The sequence below is a fragment of the Astatotilapia calliptera genome, chromosome 5 (genome assembly GCF_964374335.1).
Source record: "Astatotilapia calliptera chromosome 5, fAstCal68.1, whole genome shotgun sequence".
Classification (NCBI taxonomy): Eukaryota; Metazoa; Chordata; class Actinopteri; order Cichliformes; family Cichlidae; genus Astatotilapia; species Astatotilapia calliptera.
The window spans coordinates 24752178-24774339 of NC_137426.1; the positions used below are offsets into that span (position 1 = coordinate 24752178).

General features: G+C 38.8%; 1 protein-coding gene across 3 annotated transcripts in view; it reads right to left on the bottom strand.

Annotated features, from left to right (window-relative positions):
• Positions 1–22162, bottom strand: part of cpne5b (copine Vb) — a 134986-nt gene that overhangs the window by 74592 nt on the left and 38232 nt on the right. For 2 of the 3 annotated variants that reach the window (XM_080301926.1, XM_026168361.2), the window contains 2 exons: positions 14480–14519; positions 11388–11464 (listed from right to left, as the gene is read on the bottom strand). In XM_080301926.1, the coding sequence (XP_080158052.1) occupies positions 11388–11464; positions 14480–14519 (117 nt within the window). Of the gene's footprint in view, positions 1–11387; positions 11465–13574; positions 13665–14479; positions 14520–22162 lie in introns of those variants that run through there. The other variant, XM_026168364.2, reaches the window with a different exon arrangement.

The window sequence follows — 22162 nt, forward strand, 5'->3', positions numbered from 1 at the left end:
TGATGCAAAAATTGAAACTATGTAAAATGATCCTCAGTGTTTCCTTATTCAGGCAAAAGGGCAACAAGTATTAAATGCAAAAACACAAAATACCTTACAAGCTGTAAGGCAGTAGCAACAGAAAACTCTGTTACTACTGCCTGAATGATGCCTGACATTATCAAGAGTTTGTTTAAATGATATTTGATATTAAAGTCATGATTCTGATGCAGTCCTTATATCGTCTCCTACAACTCTATAGGGATTGTGAAAACCAAGCTTTTCTGTTTGATAAGTCATCTTCACCATTTATGCCTAAATGTTGCTGTCCTTCGATTGGCTGATTAGATATTTGTGTTAACAAGAAGTTGAACAGGTGTTCCTGATAAAGTAGATAAAGTGTAGCAATATGTAATCAATTCAATTTAATGAAGTCAGGGTTTAAGATAGGAGGTTTCTTCCTGTCAAAAGGGAGTTTTTCAATCCTACTGTCACCAAGTGCTTGCTCATAGGGGGTCGTCTGACTGTTGGAGTTTTCTCTGTATTATTGCTGGGTCTTCACCTTTCAATATAAAGCACCTTGAGGCAGATGTTGTTGTGATTAGGTGCTATAGAAATAAAATTGAACTGAATTGAACTGAATATTGCTTTTGACTAAACAAGACTGAATATTATTCTATACTGAACTGTCTAGACTCCAACTTGTGGCATCCAGCCATGCTCTTATTTCTGGCTTTGTGGGCTGTGGTTTTGTAATATTCACCTCTGAAACTTGTGCTACAGCCAGTGGTGGCAAAAACAGAGGTGGATGATTTTATTCTGGCACTTTTAGTGATAAATATTTGACATTTGCAGCCAAGTTTCACTGGAGCTATTTTCTGCAAAAAAACAAAGACAGCTGCCAGGGAGGTCTGTGACTTCCAAGACTAACCAAGACAATGCTTCTGTAACAAAAAGTTTTTAGTTCTTAGAAGACCACAAATAATCCTGCTTCCACAGCCTTTATGTTGGGATCATGGCGAAAGATTCAGTGGCAGCATTTTTAAAATCAACAGGCTTAAGGCCCCTACAGGCATGTAAGAAATTGAGTCCCACTTCTAGCTGTTTCTGCCCTATGACTGATACATCGATCATCGATCATTACCACTGACAGCTGAAGCGAATAACATAAGGAGCTAAATCAGGGTCAAAACATTTGTTCATTTGAAAAAGTTTTGATATTTAAAAAGAAAAAGTATTTAAAAACAACAACAATTCAACAATTTGAATAAATTTAATGTTAATATTTCTGATTATCCTATAATGGACTTTATTGATGGGTGAATGTTTGAAACATATTGATATAAGGTGGGGAAAAAATTTACCCAGCACAGGGAATGCTGTTGTCTGATTGGCTGGTAGGTTGCTAAGCCACAACAGCTATGAACTCTGTGCAGAAATGTAAGAATCGCCCATTCATGTCTGTATATTATTTTAAAAATACATATAATATACATATAATATATATAAATATGTTTTAAATATTCACAGCACCTAGAGAGATAGCTCTACCTTTATAGATAGGTAGATGGACAGATAGATTTAATGGCAGCCATAACCCACATACACTGTAAATGTAATCATCTCAAAAGTTCTTAGATTTGCAAATATAAATACTTCTACTGTAGCTTCCACCTCATCCAGGGGGGCCAATAGTTGGAGACGAGGAAGCGGCTGTGGTGTTGGTTTGCACTGTTACCCAGCTGGGTATCCTGCCTCTCCCCATATGAATCTGTTGACATTCACCAAAAATTTCCCCCCATTTCTGCTCCGGTAATTTGCACTGACATTCAGGGAATATCGAAGCGGTAAAAGGCAACGCATGCTTAAACACACCTCGTCCTCAATGCTCCCCTTAACATTTTTCCGATGTCTTTTCTGCACTTTTAATCATGCACCTCTCTCTGTCGCGTTCTTGTTCTTCTTTGCATTATTAATTCAGCTTTATTTAATTTGCCTGTCTCCCATGGTCCCAAATGAAACGGCACGCATCCATGTAATTCCCTTAAATATGCAGGTTTTTAAAAGAAATCCTACAACAGACCACAAGAGCTGACTGTCGATGGTAGCTGTCAGAATGTCAGGGAAAAGGAAACGTGCCATCTAAATTTTTTCGAGCTGGAGTGTTGGAGTGAGGGAAAACTGAAGTGAATGACAATAATTCTACCTCCTGCTTGTCTACCATCAGTGAGCCACTGAGTGAGTAATTTAACCTCCATCTGCTGCAGTGCAGCTGCTCTGTGGGCATCAGTTGAAAAATGTGGTGTTTATGGTCAGCAGTCTGTAAATGGCAGCGCCTTGAGAGTGTTTGTGCACAGTTAAATATTTCTGAATCAATAAAAATAAAAAACACCGTATTGTCTGTATTTGAAGCACTCAGCCTAATCATTCCATTCATACCTTTGTTCACTAATAAGAAGGTCAACTCTGGGTTTTGCGGTTGGTGGTTATGCTTGGTATGAGAAGATTTGTTGTATGGATTTGTTATGTCTTTCCTCATGTGATGTAATGCATCTTTTACCTTTTATCTTTAATTATCTTCTCCTATCCTGATGTTTCTTCTGTGTTTGGTTGCATACGTGCTCGATCAGAGCGGCTGGTTTTGTAGCTGAGTGGTGGTTTTTATTTTCTTTTAGTCGGTGTTTTTAAAATGGGCTTAGACAGCTGAGAAGAAAAAAGAAATATGAGCAATCTAGTGTTTTTCTAATCATGGCAGAACCCTTTTAAGGTCTTTAAATCCTGTATGTTTACTGTTGTTTAAAAGATAATTATGGTTATATGAAGAATTGGTAGAAAATCATCAATCTTTGCCATTTAGGTTTTCCAGACTTGGAAAATCCAGCTGTTAAATAACACAAGAGTCCACAGGCACCCGGGCGTGCTCGTCTTAGTTCAGCTTTACTTGTACGCTGACATTTCCTAAATAGCTCTAAACACAAGGTAGGCTGATTTAAAAGTAATTAGTTTTGCAGGTATTTGGTAATAACCCAAAGTATGAGACAAATTAAAATCCTGACCCGATGATTGCGCCAGAGTTAAAGTGAAGGAACTCCAAAGTCATACACGTCTTTACCAAATGTCATAGTAATCCATCCAAGACATGATGGGGTTTTGCACACAAAAATACAAATGTCAGCTTCACAGTGGCTCAAAGAGAAAAGCCAAGGGATGACCAATGCCACTGCAATATGCTGCCTGAAAATAATACATAATAATAATAAATCTTTGTCTAGAAAACGTTGAAATATTTCACTGGATAAATATCCTTTACCTGCTGAATGTGTCTTGTGGTATGTTTGGAAAACTAAAGTCATGCTTTGTATGGTAATATGATAGCTCACATCTCCCTCTCGTAGTGAGGTAAGTGGTGTTTACTCTAACAGCAAGAAATGGTTTTGTTTTTCTCCGTCTCTGAGACACACGAGAGCCTTTCAACAGCAACCTCTCTAGGCACGGACACTACTACACATAATGTTCAATATATAAATATATCAATGTCATTATTATAAAGAGGACACTCATTTTGAATTATGTGCCATATGTGCCATTCAGTTTTTATGCATTTGAGGCCAATGGCAAGAGAGCGGCATACAATCTGAAGCAATCATGAAAGAGCCGAGGACCTTTGATGTTCAGATGAAACAAATGTCTTGTTTGGCGGCAGAGCTCTGCTCTTCTCTGTTCCTTTCTCTCTATCACACATCCACATGTACACAATGAATTATTTTCATTAACATTTTAGGAAATGCTGGAGTCACGTGTCAGAAACACATAACCCTGTAAATAAGCACAATATCATCGTAACACAGTACAGACATTATACCGTGACAGGTCAGGTTTGATAAAAATGTCCACATAATTTGACATAGCACAGAAGGCCAAACGTAGTCTCAGCAACAGTTTCCATTAAGCGATCTGCTAATTTAGCCATTTGTTTAAAGAAGGGCTCTGAAACTATGAGCTCAAGAGTGTATTTTTCAGTCACGCTAAAGACTAATGAACTTGTTGGCTGGTAATCACGACTGCCTCACACTACACCTGCTGAGTGAATGACAAGGGCTGGCTGATGTTTCTAAGGAAACTGATTCCCCTCGGTTGTTGTTTAGAGCCCACAGACAGGCTACTTAGCTGGACTTAAGTACCAGAGCTACTTCATTTAATAACACTGAGTGCAATAGTTTGGGTCCTTATAAATCTTTTAAAAGGTTGCTTTTAAGGTTTGTTTGAAGCACTTTTATTAAATCTGTGTCGCTTTCAGTTGAGATGAAATCAGAGTGGAAACAAAAGACTCGTCTGATTTACATATTATGACACTACCGGCTTATAAACCTGTATTCCAAATGATGCTGACATCCATTCTTACCCAGTATAGTTGCTTCAGGTAAGCAAGAACAGGTTTATCTAAAGTCTAGCACAAAACTGAGAGCCATATGTCTGTAGCATCAATCAGTGACACGTGACGGATGACAAAAAAGATGACAACATGGCTCGCAACTTGTGACAAAGACACAGTTAGTGACCAATTTAATTCTGCAGTTTAATGGAAAACTCCAAATCCCTAGGCTGTGTGAGGGATTTTGCAGTCATGGTTTGGGTTTTACTTTTCTCCTTAGTGAATATGTTCACTGCAAATCTTCTTTATCCCACAATTAAATGTGTCCTATATTTATGCATTTTCATCTGTTCCTACCATTTTGCATGAGCAGTCACTGAGCATGAAACTGATTTCAGTCATATGCATGACCTTCACAATCAAGTTTCAGTTTAACACCTCTGGGAGATTTTAGACAGACTCTATGGATGGCACCCACCAGCAGCAGGCTATTATCAAAGCACCAGATGAAATTTTTTTTTGGTCGCACCATGAGAGTTCAATCTTAGAAAATCAATGCCAGGCATCACACAAGCTGCTTACTAAAGCACTTCATGTTGGTTTGGCCTTTAATTTCTCACCCATCTGCACTACATTGCAGTGGAAACAGCTAGCATGACTCTGACTGTCAAATTAAAAGCACAGTGTGCAAAATATCACTGCCGGAGGTCACTGGATTCTAGTCAGTTCCCTTTTCTTACACCTCCCGATTCAAGTGAATGATCCTAGCTATGATGGCCGCTGTAGGACAAACAGCTCTGCCCACCATATATACTGAGTGTAGGCTGTCAGTCCTTCATTTACCTCAGCTGGGTGTCCATATCTGTTTGCTCTGGAGAAGACTGTAGAACTTTGTTAAAGGAGTCTGAATCAAATTGATGAGTAAGTGAAGCTCATTTTTCCATCGTTGTTAGCTGTTATTTTTTCAGCTGTTAGCTGTTGTTAGCCAGCATTAGTGAAGCTTTCTTTGAAACAGCTCTAATATTGTAGGACACTTAGCAGAGAGAGTCTGAGTTTTAGAACACTCAAGGCTAACATTAGCTCACATAACGTTAGCGTATAACCAGCCATTGTTATTTAGCTGGCTCGTTGTCAGCTAAAGACACAGCATGGTCACTTGTCTAATCTGCTGGCAATAGGTAACTGCAACAATATCGGGAATAAACAAGCATGTTTATCCATGTTTCCATGAGTTAAAACCCTGAAACAGTTCATGCTTGAAGTGAGCGTGAGATGGAAATGAGTTCGGAGAGAGATGGTGAAAATATATTTGTACAAATGTTATATGTAAATGTATAGTTTGAAACAGCAATCTGCAAACTTTAAATCAAAAGTAATTTATATGGCATACTAGGTACGTGGCCGGTTTTTAGCCACACTGTTGGCCGTGTGTGTTGCCAGTCTTTTGTCATTTCAACACAACTTTTTAGTTAGTCGTGTTTTTAGCTGAAGTCTAGTGATTCAAATAGGATGTATTGAGTATTATGTAACAGGTGAAGCACAGTATTTGGACAGTGACACAATTCACATTCAAAGGGAATGTGCAAATCACACAGTGCACTAAACAGCACCTGACAAGAGGCTTTGAGGCCACACAAGCTGATGAATTAATTACTAGCAGTGCTAATTACTCGGTGTCTTACAATAAAATTCATCCTGCTCAAGACCGTGACACCTGAATACAAAGTCTCTTACAAACAAGTAGCAGCAAAATCAATTAAAGTGGAGGCCTCTGCTGACACCAATACCCCTGAGAACAGAGTGGAGCTGTGAAGGGATTTTGACATCTTTAGCATCTGTTAAATACAGGTCTGCATTTATAATGGGTTGATGGATAGATAGTCTCATGGGTAGATTTTACAGAAAGAAGAACATGTGTAATGAAAGCATCATCCTAAACATATTGAGTGAATATTATCTACCTCCCTCTGCCTTTCTCACTTTTTTCTAAGACAGCGACTCGTGTTGTGTAGAATCAGACAAGCAATTATAGGTTGTTTTGAGTGTTTTCATCAGCGTCTGTGTTTCTGTCCCTCTGTCACTGGTCATTAATTTTTCCTTCCCTCTGTGTGTGTGCGTGTCGCTGTCTCTCTCGCTCTCTCTGCCATCAGGAGCTTTTTTTCTATTCTCTTTTTTTAATATAATGAAAATCACAATGGCTGCTGCCTAATTAAATAAGCACTAATTTCAGGAAGATTAAAGCCATTACAATTAGCCAGAGAAAAGAGAGCACAAGACAGGGGACAAGAATAAAATACACTTATTAATTTGTGTGCCATTTATGCTCAGGATCTATGAAATAAATAAATAAAACATGCCTGTTTTTTCATGTGTGTTTTCAAGTCTGTGCACACATTTGCATATGAAGGACAGTATATGTTTAGAGGCTGAAAGAAAGGACTAAAATTAAGTTATGCATTTTAATGTGATCTTATTTGTACTTTATGGTATTGCAGAATTTATAAAGAAGCAGATTTATGTACATATGTGACACAAACACATAGAAGTAGATATGTATAGAGATTTACTTCTCCGACTTACACCATATTAGATACTTTGCATTTGCAGGTGAAAAGCGAAACAGCGTACTGAAACATGAAAAACAAAAGCAATATTCTAAAACATTCCCTGATTTTTTTTTCCAAATGTTTTTCCAAATGTTTGGACATTTTTCAAGCAATGAAATATGAATCACTCTTCATTACTCAACAGAAACATGAAACCAAATTTCAGTCGCGAGTATATCTGCCAGGGAAATGCAACACTTTGTGTGTGAATGTGTATATGTACATGCTCATTTAAACTCTGTGTTTTTACTGTTCCTCCACATTACAAACTCAACCCCATGGAAGCTATTAAAAGAAGCAGCAACTCAGCCTGTTATCTATAACTTGCAGTGAAAAGTTGCTAATCACTTTAAATCCTTTGTATAAGCTAACCTTTGTGTCCTGCACATAATCATACAGGTGTTTAATATCTCACGGGAATGGCATTTAAGGGTATTGTTTACTGCATATTGACTAAGTAAGAGCACTGAATTAAAGTGATCCCAAAATCTGAATCAGAGTCAGCCAGAAACCAGTGATCAGTCATTACAAGCCAGAACAAACTCCTCATGTACTATCCCAGAGTTACACTGGTATGCCGGCTTTCACCATGTTAAAAACAGGCTTGCCCTACATACGCCATGAATGGTGAAAGGTTGATGTAATTATTTTTGTTTTGGTTTCCAGCGGAGCTTTTATTTTGCAGCCTTTAAAGAAAGATTAAAGGCTGTCGTAAAAATGAAATTTGGCGAGCACTTCCTTTATCTCGCAGCTGCAGAATGTCTCAAAGTAAAAATGAATGGTTTGGCAAATACTCCATTTCCTTTTCTAAACATGCCATACATATTCCCACTACAGATAGACATGGCTCGATATTAAATTTCTAATAACATTAGTAATCTCTATGCTCTCAATATAGACTTTCAGGGCAAATTATATTTGCTAAAGCCCCCCCATGAGCCGGCAACTTCAGTGGAAAATGTGAACCAAAGATAGAGAGAACGCATAAACACACAGTCGGAAATGGTTTGGTAACAGTTTTGCAACTTTCATCATCACAGGTGTGCCGACACAACCGAGCCCTCTTTCGTATTATGTATTAAAGACACAAGACATTCAGTGTAAAGTTCACTGCACAAATTATAATGGATTGCATTTATATAGCGCTTTTCTAGGCACCCAAAGCACTTTACAATTCCACTATTCATTCACTCTCACATTCACACACTGGTGGAGGCAAGCTACAGTTGTAGCCACAGCTGTGTGTGACAAGTCTGTCTATCAACAGCACGTCCCCTATGTTGCTGGTAGAAATATTGGCATTGACGGGCATTTTATTTAATAATGGATGTCATGAAGAGAACAGAGACAGAGACTTGGATTGTAAAACATAGATATTACTCTTAAATAAGACCTGTATGGAAATCTTTGCACTAAAGTATACCAGCCTGGTGATTTGTATGTCCACATGTGTTCCTGCATTTGAACAACAGTTTGTCACATTACCAGAAAAAGAGGCGAAATACCAGAAAAAGAAACACTTGTTGCAGACCTTTTTTTTTTTTAATGACAGCACATTTCTAACAATCTTTGTTCTTTTAAACATGTCAGCACAAACCATCTGTTCCTGAATCTGTTTTTACTGGTCAGCATTTGTTTGATACAAAGATCTACACAAGCAGGGATTTTAGACGAGCCTGCACTGGGTTCTCTTTAAATTTTTACTTCATTGAAATCATCATAAATATCTCAAGGCATGTCTTTACTGTTCTACATGCTTTCATGGGTGACCTACAAAGCGCTGGGCAGGTAGTTTTAATGTTACAGCAGATAACTGCAAACACAAAGTCTGGTAGAAAACACAAGTAGAAATAAAAGTAATTCGATGATTATGATGGACACAATCTAACAACTTAATGAATAATAAATAATAAATCGGTTCAAAACCCCTAAAACACTAATTTAAAAATCAGCTTACAAAGATTTAATTTTTTGTTTGTTTGTTTTTTAAGTGAAAGTGAAAGTCATGTCAGGTTCGCCAGTGCAGGAACATGGTAATCATTTTTTATATTTACCAGTTAAATATCGGTATTAGTGATGGGATTTCCGGCTCTTTTTAGAGATCCGGCTCTTTCGGTTCGGCTCACTAGAAAGAGCCGGCTCTTTCGGCTCCGAACCGGCTCTTCAGGTTGTTTTGTTGCTTTAATTAATTTATTATTAACAATAATATAAAATTATGCACAAAAGGAATTACTAACGTAAAAAAAAGTGGTTTTATTTATATATGTTTATATATAAATATATGCGGTGGCCCCTAGAGACAAAACACGTACAAACTCCAAAACACATTTCTAGCATGAACTGAACTTCCAAAGCAGAGCTACTAGATCACTTAAATTACACAATTGAAAGCATGTGTGTATTGTTTGTGTATTTATACACAGGCACTCATATATATTCAAATAATTTAAAAAAAAGTTCATTTACCTGTTATTACCACACACCAAATCCGGTCGTTGGTACTTGCTGGCTTGTGTAGCCACAAGATAACAAAGGCTCAACACTGTGCCCAGCATCCTGGAGCACTTCTGTTGTCTTTTGTACGTGTTTTGAGTTTTTATGTGCTTCTGAGTTTTTATATGCTTCTGAGTTTTTACGTGCTTCGGAGTTTGTACGTGTTTTGGAGTTTGTACGTGTTTTTACGTGTTTTGGAGTTTGTACATGCTTCAGAGTTCGTACGTGATTTGAAGTTTGTATGTGCTTTGTCTCTAGGGGCCACCGTAAATATACTTTTATTTATTCACTCCACATAAAATGTAATAAATAAATCATATAATACAAAAATCAACTATTCACATTTCAAGTTTTAACTATTTAAATTTTCAGCTTTTTCCTTTTACAAATTTAAAGTGAAAAGAACACAAAACACTGCAAACCACAACACAATTAAATATAAATTATAATATGAAAACAAACAGAAGATGCACATTCTCTGTCATATGGACCTGCATGAATAAACTTTCTGAATCCTTTATCATCTGCAACCGAAAATAGTTGTGGATGATTACTATACCTTTCTAATGTTGTTGTCCCTGCCTCTCTTTCTCTCTCTCTGTCTCTGTTCCTGTGCTACTGAGTGTAACTACCGCCCCTCCCCCCCTCTGCCCAGCGTAAAGCACAAGGCTCGCGTGCAGAGTGAAGCGGAAAAAAAGTGCGAGAGAGAGGCTGAGAAAAAGAAAAAGGAAAAAACCCACGTGACGGCTCACGATAAGGAGCCGGCTCGCGTCGTTCACGTCAAAGAGCCGGCTCTAAGAGCCTTTTCGTTCGCGAACGACCCATCACTAATCGGTATTCAGATGTTCTGTCTTAATGCTCTCCAGCGTAACACATTCAGACGTAAGAACCAGCACATTGTACTGAAAGCAGCATTTGAACAACTTTGCCTGAATGCACAATAGCCCGGCAGACTGGTGATGATGATGGTTGATAGATATAGAAAGACAGATAACAGGATACCCCATTAACACTACATTTTCCTCGGCTAGTGTGAGAGCACAAGCTGAGGAGATGAGCAGTAATTTAGGTAATTTTGCTCTACTCGATTCCCTTTTCTTTAATGACAATAATTATCAGTGGATAACATCTGTAGGATGTGGGTGTTGGCCCCCACCCACCTCTTCCACCCCACCAGATACCACCGGCACACTCACACACACTCTCCTTTCTTGTCTGGTTTGTGTCTTTACCGACGTCTCCTTCTAAACCGCCCCTGTGTCTTTGCCTTTTTTCCCATCATCCGCCCCCTCTTGTGATTTCTCTTTTTACCTCACGTTCTTTCTGGCCCTAAGTCAGTGTCTTTTCTACTAAATTAGCACCTCCTCTAGTCTATTTATACACATCTCTCAGTCCTTTATAACTTTGTACTTTAATAATCTCCTCGCAGCTGATGTAAAGCTTCTGAGAAACACGCAAGCTAATGCTTCACTAGCATTTTTTAAAGGAGACAAAACTTACATCAATGAATTCATCTTATTTTCAGTCAGTACCAGACAAACTATTTATTATTGCAACATGCTACAGTGCCATGTGCTGGCAGTCAACTGACATCCAAGTTCGTCTAATGGACACATTTTGTAAGAACCCATTTATGTGATTTTCTGCAATCACTTTCTTAGAAAAGCATCAGAAATGCCAAGCTGGATCTAGTCTGTATGTTGTTATTTAAATGTTATGTTCATACCTGTGAAGATGCCTAAACCAGATATGCAGGTATGAAGCTCCCGAAAGAGCGCTATTGACCCAAACTCGGAACTGAGATAAGTAATTGCATTTGTGTCAAAGTCATTTTTTCTGCCCTTTCTCCCCTCTTAGCACTGTCTAGTGTTCCTCAATCACATTTGGAGTCAGGGGGCATTTTGCCTTTGCGAAAATTGGCTTGAACTCCTACTCACCCCAGTGGTTTCTCCAGTCGACTGGCTGGCGATCCAACAATCTCGCCAAGAGTACAGAACATCTGACCCAAAAAGTCCTGCAGGGAAGAAAGGAAGGAAGAAAAATAGAAGATGAAAGGAAAAAAAGAAGGGCGGGATTGTAGACGTGAAACAGAAAGTCTACAGATCAAGTCAGATTAACCTCAGGATGTTCCACCAGATCTCGTACCACTGGATCGTTCATGCAAATTCAAGAATTTGATAAATTCACTGAAGTTTGTTCACTCATGCTCATTCGCAAGGTCAAAGTTAACATTTGGCCGTCCATACACAGTTTACATCAGCAAACTATTTCATTTTTAGTGGGAACATCTTCTGCTAAAAAGGAAAAAAAAAACCTTGGAGAAGTGATGAAAGTGATCATCACGAGAAGTACTGTATTTGCTACACTTAAAATACAACTGATACGATGCGTTTCATAAAAGGTGATATTACTGTGATGTGCTAAATGATGTGACGTTGTGTTATCATGTCCATTGCTGGTGTGAAGCTGGTTTATAGAACTGAACCCAAGTAATCCAGTAGGCTACGTATGCATGATTGCATACTGGGTTAATGCAATGGTCAAAATGTTTTCCACTAAAATCAGGTCTGTTTCACACATAGGCAACTTAACAGCACCGTGAATTTTTTCCATCCATCCCACCTGTCAACAGACGTGAGATAACAGTATAACGTGGTTACACAGCAAAAGACAAAACGTTTTTAAAAAAGCACATCTCAACAGATCCAATAAAACTAGCACGAGTACATGGAGAATCCATTGTGTGGTTGTTTCAAAGCCGTGAACTAACCATATTAATTGCTTCTTTGCGATAATTGATTCTACATTTCTCACTTTGTAAGAGCTCATCTGACCAGACCTCTGTCCAACATAGAAAAAACATCAACAGTTCTACAGTTCAGTTTTTGCTGTGATACTGTTTCCACTTCTAACCACAGAGATAAATGGCCTGTAAATGGCCTGTATTTGTATAGCGCTTTTCTAGTCCCTAAGGACCCCAAAGCGCTTTACACAACCAGTCATCCACACACCCATTCACACACTGGTGATGGCAAGCTACATTGTAGCCACAGCCACCCTGGGGCGCACTGACAGAGGCCAGGCTGCCGGACACTGGCACCACTGGGCCCTCTGACCACCACCAGTAGGCAACGGGTGAAGTGTCTTGCCCAAGGACACAACGACGAGACTGTCCGAGCCAGGCTCGAACCGGCAACCTTCCAATTACAAGGCGAACTCCCAACTCTTGAGTCACGATCGCCCCAGATAACGTCAGGGTTTCAACCATATTTGCTGGGTAACCACATAACCAAAATCTTAATACAAATTGTAAAACAAAGGGGAAGACTCGATGGATAATAATAATAATCTGAGCTGAAGGAGAATACTATTAAAAGAGCCTACCTGTACTTTGAGTCCCTCAACTTCAAAACAAAGTAGAGACATATTTCAAAGTATTTGAATTTAACCCGTCATCAGAAATTATTGTAACCCACTCAGAATATGCTCCAACCAACCTGATGTAAACCACTCATTTAATGAACCGTGAGGTATTACACATGATGGGATAAGAAGGAGGCATTCAGTGACCCGTGTGTAATGGCCAGAAACATGATTGAACACAGTTATGACTCTAGCTCATCATGTCTGTGGACGAAGTCTCTCAGTGTCAGCCGGCACTGATCTACTTCATCAGACTCCCAAGTTTTTCTGCAAAGAATCTCATTGTGTATTTTTCAGCATAGTCTTTCCTGAACTTATCAGAGGCAGGATGTGGGGCAAAAGTCCTTAATATTGACCTCGACAGACTGGGATCGTTAAATAATTTATTGGGCTATAGAGTGATTGATTTCAATGAGTCTCTAGGTTTTTTTTGAGCCAATTAATTCCACTCAATGCAGCCCATAAGAGCCTGGAAACCTGATCATCTCGATGGCGTTGAATAAAACATTCGAAAGGCACAAAAACTACATACTTCCACTGAAATTACTGTGGCCAGTAACAAGAGCTGTGCAAATGGCTTGACTTGGCTCTCAGTTGTTTTTATTGTGATCAGTGGCGCCTTCTTTTCTCCTGAGAGACGGCTCATTCATGTGAAACAGCAGCCATGCAGTGTTAGAAGTGAGAGAGATGTTGGGACCTACGTTGAGTTCTGCGGGCTTCCAGAAAAGTTGGGCGGCAGCAGCAACAACAACAACAACAATAACAACAGAGCACATCATATACCAGCACACAACACCATATCAAATACCTAGCACTCCTGGCACTGTTCAAAATGGGGAAGTGGGACCCGAAAGACGACAACATGCTGTGCCACAAAAGTAAAATCCAAACCCCAACAGAGGAACAGTTAAAGCAAGTGATGGAAAAACGCAAACCTCACTTATCCAAATACACCAAATAATCACCCGCGCTGATTATTTTGACATTTTCAATGCTTTTCTGTCACCATAGTTTCCGGTCATGAGTAAAAAAAAATGTGTTTTTCCCCCCCAGAAATGATTAAGAACAAAAATAATGTGATGCATTGCTTTAAATGGAAACTAATGGTTAAAAGCATTACGTAATCCTTTTTTCTACATGAACGTATATTATGGTGTTACATACTATCCATTACTACAGTGCCAGTAAAACCAATAAAAAAAGACGATGAAAGAACCAGTTGCTGATCAAGTAGACATTTAAACTGTACATTTACATACGAAATATAAGTACAGTATATGACTGCATATCTAAAAACAATAGCACTGTGAATAAAAGAGAACAAATAAAAACTCTGTATTTGGATACTTATGTGATCAGGCAATAGATGGGGTTTGCTTTATTCCACCCTAAAAACATGCAGCAGGCGACAAACTAATTAAAACAAGCAACATTAGACCACTGATAAAAGGAATTTTTACTATCTTCCATTTTGTCAAACACCATATTTAAATGTTTACATGGAGGAATTTTCTCCACAGCAATTCAAGCCAATAATTCAGATTTTACCCAAGACTGATCTCCATTTATCTGTGGTTCAAGGTTTAAAATAGCTGTGAGTACTCACGTGTTTGGACAGGTCGGGGCTTTTGGAGTCAACATCATACCTGAAAGGAAGCAAAATGAAAACAAAAGCCTTACTTTATACATTTGACCGATGTGACATTGCAGGAAGGTTTTCGAACAAAAATCTTTGTATCTTTTTGTTTATCAAGTTGAAGAAACGGAAGGAAGCAGGAGATAGTCATTATAATTGGTGCAGTGCATGGATTACAAAGAAATAAAGCACAGGGAAAGAGCTAAAAGAAAACAATATAAGGTGACACTTAAATGTGCTGCACTGAAAACTGCAGTGTTTAGTGAGGTGAGCAGAGGTGGGTAGTAACTAGAGATGGCACGATACCACTTTTTTATGTCCGATACCGATACCGATATCATAAATTTGGATATCTGCCGATACCGATATGAATCCGATATAGTGTTTTTTAATCAACAAAACTGTTTTTTAAATATCTTGCTGCATTTTGTATAAGTTCATACTCAAGTTTAAAACAACAACTACACTAAAGCTATTCTGTTATACCTGTATGCAAAAAAAAATATTTCATAGTTCAGCAATACTGATCAATCTAATAAACTTAAACCTACACCATCCTCCCTATTCTGGTATTTTAAAGAGTACTTAGCATAAATATTAAGCAACCTAACTAATAGGGTTCCAACTCCCAGCAACAACAAAAATAAATAAATAAAAAATAGGGAACCACCCCTCACACTCCACCTCATGATGCTTAATCGACGTAATCAACCTTAATTTGATGCAGTGTGAAAAAAAATGCACAGAAATCAATTATTTTTCAAGAAATATTAAATAGATTCAACATCTTTCTTCAAGAAAATTGCAGACTGCACAGATGGTACCTTCCCAAAGGAAAAAGTACTATAGCTTACTAGGGTATATATATTAGACTTAATAGTCACTATATACAGTAATTGACTTCTATTCATTTTACATCAAATTAAAACTTTGGGTGTCAGATAATTATTTATTAAAAGCTAGACATTTTAAATGAGAATAAGAAAGAAAAGTATGTCTTTGTGCCCCCTTTTCCCTGTTAATGCCCTATCGGCCCCCCTGGCTAAACTTTGCTAGATCCGCCCCTGCACAGTTACCAGCGTCAGCTACGTAGAAAAAGATCCTCGAGTAGAAAGTAATATTAAATACATTCTAACAACAGCTGATCAAGCTTAAACGTGCTGCTGGTTTCCTCTTTCTGGTGCAAAGTGGGCCAAAAGCAAACTAGAGACACGGACTCGCGACAGAAAAGCCGATCAGCTGATCGTTAAGCAGTTTCATGATTGAAGTAGCAGCAAGAAGAGGCAGTCGCTTGTTAAGCTTAACGCAGGAATGCTTTACAAACATTCAGAGATGGACTTACACACTTGCTTTACTTCTCTCGGGATAACTTTGTCGGAGATGAAATGCCGGGTTGCTAGCGAAGCTCCACATGCTATCCAGACCACCGACAGGTCCCGCATGCCACAGCCGCTCTATCACGTGATGCATACTGCTCCAACATGCTAACGTTCTGAGGCGAGTTACGGCGTGTTGCAAGTTTTGTGAGGTGCTTTCGTGATATTTAATGGATCGGATTACATTTTTTTATTTTTCTCCGATATCCGATCCAGTAATTTAGGTCAGTATCGGACCGATACCGATACGTAATATCGGATCGGTCCATCTCTAGTAGTAACGAGTTACATTTACTCCGTTACATTTACTTGAGTACGTTTTTGAAAAAAATGTACTTTTAAAGTACCTTTTTTGCACAATACTTTTTACTTTTACTTGAGTACATTTGTGAAGAAGAAACGGGACTTTTACTCCGCTACATTTGCAAAATTCAACTCGTTACTTTTTAAAAAATAATTAGTTTAACACATTAGATAACATGCCGCCAGTGGAGTTTCCGGTAACTTTTTTACCAATGAGATGTGGCCATGCAGTCACATGACCAGTTTGAAACTGTGGCGGGCAGTGCGGCCCAAACGTTTCAAAGTAGCAGACACACGAAAGAAGAAACATGAAAACATAGCGGAGCCGTCTACGCTAGAGCTGAAGAGGATGAACACCCTTGGCCTCATATACAAAGAACGTTTCGCTTAAAAGCAGTACAAAAGAACAGCTATGTCTTCAGTGTCAGTGTCTTCAGTGAGAGCCAAAACAAACTAACTTTTCAGCGTGAAAAAACTCAGCTCGTGTAACCTGAGGAAACGGTAAGTTTTCTCTAAATATCTTCTTAGCTGTGGTTAGCTGGATGCCAGCCTTATGTTACAGCAGCTGTGTCGAGCTCAAGCTGCGAGTCATATTTTCGGCGCTACGTTGTAGTGAGACAAGTTTGTGGGTGTTTTGTACAGCTTCAGCTGTCTTTTTAACTGCTCGCTGGTTAGCTAGCGTGAGCTATAAGCTAACAGCTAGCCTCGTTAATGACGCTGGAGTTCAACGCACATGCAAACAGCTCGTCTCTACTGCTTTAACTGTTAAAACAGAAGGCAATACTGCGGCTGGCAGAATTTATTATGTGAAACAACAGCTTGTTTAGTTTAAACAGTCTGCATTAAGCTGGGCAAACACTGTGCGATTTTTTTCCAGTCGCATTATTCAGCTCCTGCTCAAACTGTACAATTGAATCGCAGGGGTTAGAAGTTCAAAGGTCACGATGCAGGGTCTCACACTATACGGCCTGATGCTCTGATGCGACTTGAGTGCTCAAACTGTGCGTCCATAACATGAAGCTTATCATACAAAATCTGTCTCTCGCTCTCCCTCTCTCTGTCTTTCACTCACTCACACACCACCACCACCATCAACTTTGCTAAATTACTAATGGAAAACATTGACCAGACAGCTGCAATTGAGCAGCAATGTCCATCCAACTCTTTTCATGGTTGTTGTAGTCGTCACAATTTTGTGAGGCCACACTGAAAAGCCTCGGATACGGTAGCGTCGTACGGAAGCGTAGAGCTGCCACCCAGCCAAAAGAAAAATAGAAAAGTATATTGTTCTAACAATATACTATTGTTAGAACAATATACTATCATGTTAGTACAATATACCTTTCACGTTTGAACGATATAATATCACATTATTACAATATACAGAATTATCACGTTCGTACAATATAAATATTATATAGGCCACATCGCAGCTCCCGTCACGGCTTCCATCAATGTCTTTCTCGTCTTTTCCCAGAGTAACAGCCAAACAGGAGGATCTATTGGCTAGCACTGCTTAGCCTTGCACACATTCTTATTTTAAACTTAATCTAGAATTCATTGCAAACTGTTTGTGTGGGATATGAATGACAGGATTTTGTTTTTCTACAAGAGTTAGTAAAAAACATCTCCAGTGTGATCAAATCTTCTTGCCAAACATCTGCAGCTTGGCAGTGTATACTGCACTATAATGACCAGACCCAATTCTTTTGAAAACCATACACCTTTCACGGGTCTCAACTTCATCAGACATCACCTCGACACAGAGCTGGATGAGGCCAGGGCAAACAGCAGCCTAACCGACTAAGATGATGGATCCATGGGGTCAGGAAAGCCAGAAGCAGGGCTGGAGAGGTACCTTTCATGTCCATTCACTGGAGGTGTGGATCTATTGCATGGCGTTCCTAACATCAAGAAGCTGTCGATCAAAATCAATACAGCCCTTCATGCATCTGGAGCTTGTGAAGGACTTCTCAGTCATGCAGGACTCCTGTTCACTGCTAAACAGTGACAGCTTCACAGCAAGAACCTTGAGAGCAAACTGCTGCTGAAGCTTAACCATCACCTCACTAAGTGAAGAAATGGCACATTTTTGCTAAATATGCAGAAATAGATGCACACCCATACAACTTATGGTAAACTGAGCTACCTTGTATGTACATATGATGAAGATACCTCGTTCTAATGTTTTCTCTGAGGCTGCTGTGCCATTTGGAGCAAAAATTAATATAAAGTTTACAGCATATCTTGTCACTGGAAATTGTTTGCACTGTTTATATATTTATATTATTTACTGTAGGTATTGGTGAAAAAAGCTTTATGTTGTGAAAAACTGAAATCTGGAAAAAAAATTTATTGATCTTTTTACATATATTCCTTTTGAAAATACTAAAATTTGTATATTTATTTATTTTTGTTTGTCTGATAGCATTTATTTATAAAATAAATCGGACATTTCAAACAGTTACTCGCTACTTTATGGGCTCAAAATGTGGTCATAAATATTTTGTACTTGTAAAAAAGATTTGTATGTGTAAAAAAGATTTGTGTGTGCGTAAAAAAGATTTGTATGTGTAAAAAAGATTTGTGTGTGTGTAAAAAAGATTTGTATGTGTAAAAAAGATTTGTGTGTGCGTAAAAAAGATTTGTGTGTGTGTAAAAAAGATTTGTGTGCGTAAAAAAGATTTGTGTGTGCGTAAAAAAGATTTGTATGTGTAAAAAAGATTTGTGTGTGTGTAAAAAAGATTTGTGTGTGGACTTAGAAAAAAAAACCCTGCAAGTTACAACTATGGATTTTTGACCCTATTTTTCTTCCCTTCATCTGATTGGTCAATGTCATGTCAATCACAAATGTAACAATCCAATCAGAGAACAGATGGGTTTGGCTGTCGAGGGGCGCTTTTTTTGAACTGCAGGTCTTTGAAGGGAATAAATGCCCTTTTACATGCCAACCCAGCGTTTTCCTTCATCACCACGAAGGAAAACAGTCTGTGGTCGTCCGAGTTTGGTGATTTTTATGTCACAGGTCTACGTGTTTAATACAGGGACTTCCACAGCCTTTTCAACAGCGCTGCGGACCGCGGGGTGGGGGCGGGCAGTGTTTTGGAAATGACAGTCTTCATTACAAAGCTTTCTTCGTTATGAATTAGCATACATGTTTTTATTGAACATTTGAAGAACTAGCAAAAAAAACAAACTCTTGTAGAGGACATAAAGTCAGAGATAGAAAAGACAAGGAGCAGGTGCATCTAGTACAGGTAGAGCAGCTGCAAAAACCCACAGAGCCCAGTAGCCAGCGCAACAAATTCTGGATCCTTTGCTTTTAGTTAGCAGTTAGCATTAGCAGCGTATCCTGCATCCGATGTGAAAGGACTTTTATGCTGCGCTGTGACTCACAGCAATGGTCCTGGGTCAGCCCTGACTTTGTGTTAAACTAATCCTAAAGTAATAATGTTATTTCTAACCACTGATATACCACAACTTTTTCCTTTCAACAGCTACTGAAAGTTAGGGGACCTAGCTGCTATCGGATATTTATATAGCGATCCTCCAGCTTCAAACGGTATCACCCTTCAAGGACCTGCAGTTCAAAACAGCGCCCCTCCGACAGCCAAACCCATCTGTTCTCTGATTGGATTGTTACATTTGTGATAGACATGACATTGACCAATCAGATGAAAGGAAGAAAAATAGGGTCAAAAATCCGTACTTGTAACTTGCAGGGGTTTTTTTTCTAAGTCCACACACAAATCTTTTTTACGCACACACAAATCTTTTTTACACATACAAATCTTTTTTACGCACACAAATCGTTTTTACACATACAAATCTTTTTTACAAGTACAAAATATTTATGACCACATTTTGAGCCCATACTACTTGAGTAGTCTTTTCACCAAGTACTTTTTTACTCTTACTTGAGTAACATTTTTGAAGACTACTTTTCACTTTTACTTGAGTAATAATATTTTAAAGTAATGCTATTCTTACTTGAGTACAATTTTTGGATACTCGACCCACCTCTGGAGGTGACTGAGCATCAAGAGAGAAGAAAAACAAAGTTATGTGTGAAATCAGAATGAGGAGAGATGAAAAGAACCGAGATCTTAGTGTCATTTCAGATGTTGTTATTTGTTGTGCTGAGTAATTGGAAAGGGGTTTGACTACAGACAATAGGACCTGAGTGGTGGACCTGATCTGATTTGCATGTGAATATAAAGCAATAAAAGGGAAAAGGGACATATGTGATGTCCCAGGATTAAACGTGTGATGAAACAATGGATCCCGTTTGCCTGGAGATCAAATCAAATACAATTACTGAGTAATATGTTGAATAAACAGCACGAAAGACTTTCTCTTGGTGAGCTGCAGCTGTCTTTGACAGCATAGGGTGGGACAGATTTAGAGCGTCACGCTGCTCAAAGAGATTTGACAGATTTGTTGTTTCAAATTTAAATCAATTTAAACCATAAAAGAGTTAAACAAACTGCATTAAAACCTGAGGAGGCATTCCTGGGCCCTGTTTCAGGAAGCCGGTTTAGTGCAAACTCTGAGTAAGTATACGCTGAGTTAACGAAAACTCTGGGTTTTCGGTTTCACAAAGCGAGTTTAGATTAATTCTGAGTGAGTTACTATGACGACACACTCCGTGAAGCTAACCTGCCCCCTAGCAGGTTTACTTCAACTAACCCTGACCTTCTCCGCCTCTTTGTCGGAAACCTGACTGTAGGAAGTATCAGACATGGCGTGTCCCTTCCTTGAAGAGCCAGTAGATGTTGAAGCCCAAATTCTCCGCAGAGCTCTCCGCCGGGAGAGAGTGATTAGAGCGCGTTCGGACATTTTATCATTTCCTGATGATTTCCTGTGTGAACGTTACCGTTTTTCAGCACAATCTATAATTTATTTGAATAACATCCTCAGGCCTAATATTGCTCATGTGACACATCGCGGACATGCTCTCAGTTCTGTACATATTATTTGTATTGCACTTCGGTTTTTTGCAAACGGGAGCTTTCTGTATAATATTGGTGACGCTGAGCACGTTTCCAAGGCTACCGTCTGTCGGGCAGTCAGGAATGTTACAGTTGCACTGAAACGTCTCCTGCACTCGTTTGTGGTGTTCCCCGGTCATAGACCCACAAGATTTATCAAAGAGGGATTCCACAAAATTGCAGGTATCAGGATGAACGAAACTTACTTCATGATGTGGTGATACTTGGACTACTACTTAAATTTTACATTTATTTTCACGGTTCCCAGGCGTGATTGGCTGTATAGATGGTACTCACATTCCAATCATTGCTCCTTCAGTAAATGAAGGAGACTATGTGAACAGGAAGTCTTTCCACAGCATTAATGTACAGGTACATAGTTCCCTGTAGCATTTCAAACTAACAAATTATTTCATTATAGTAATGGATGCTAATTTGTGTTCTCTGCACTGTGAAGATCATATGTGATGCTGCCAATATTATCACAAATGTGGAAGCCAACTGCTCAGCCTCTGTGAGTGGTGGTGGTGGAGGACCCCCACCTGTTTTTCGGGCCTCCGCTTTTTTTTTCTGTTGGCTATAACAGGTCACATTTGAGCATACAGAGTAAGCAAATATGTACTTGTAATGTGCTCAGATAATTTCAATAAGTGCTTACAGAAAGAAAATTAATGTAGCCTCTAACTGCAATTGATTTACATCGGACAAACAGACCAAGCACTATGGCTCATAATACAATTACACCTCACCTGTTTGGACTATATTTTTATATTTCGTTTTTACTTGCTGCCAGGAACATTTGGGGCCTGTTGGGTTGCACCTGCGCTCACATCACATCACAAAATCAAATGTATAACATAAAAAATAAAATCAAATATAATAAAATAACGTGTTAAATGGGTGGAAATCCCTAGATCAATGTTTAAATTAACACTCACGCATTGACTCTGTCGGCTTTGTTTTGCCATGCATGCTCCCTTTGT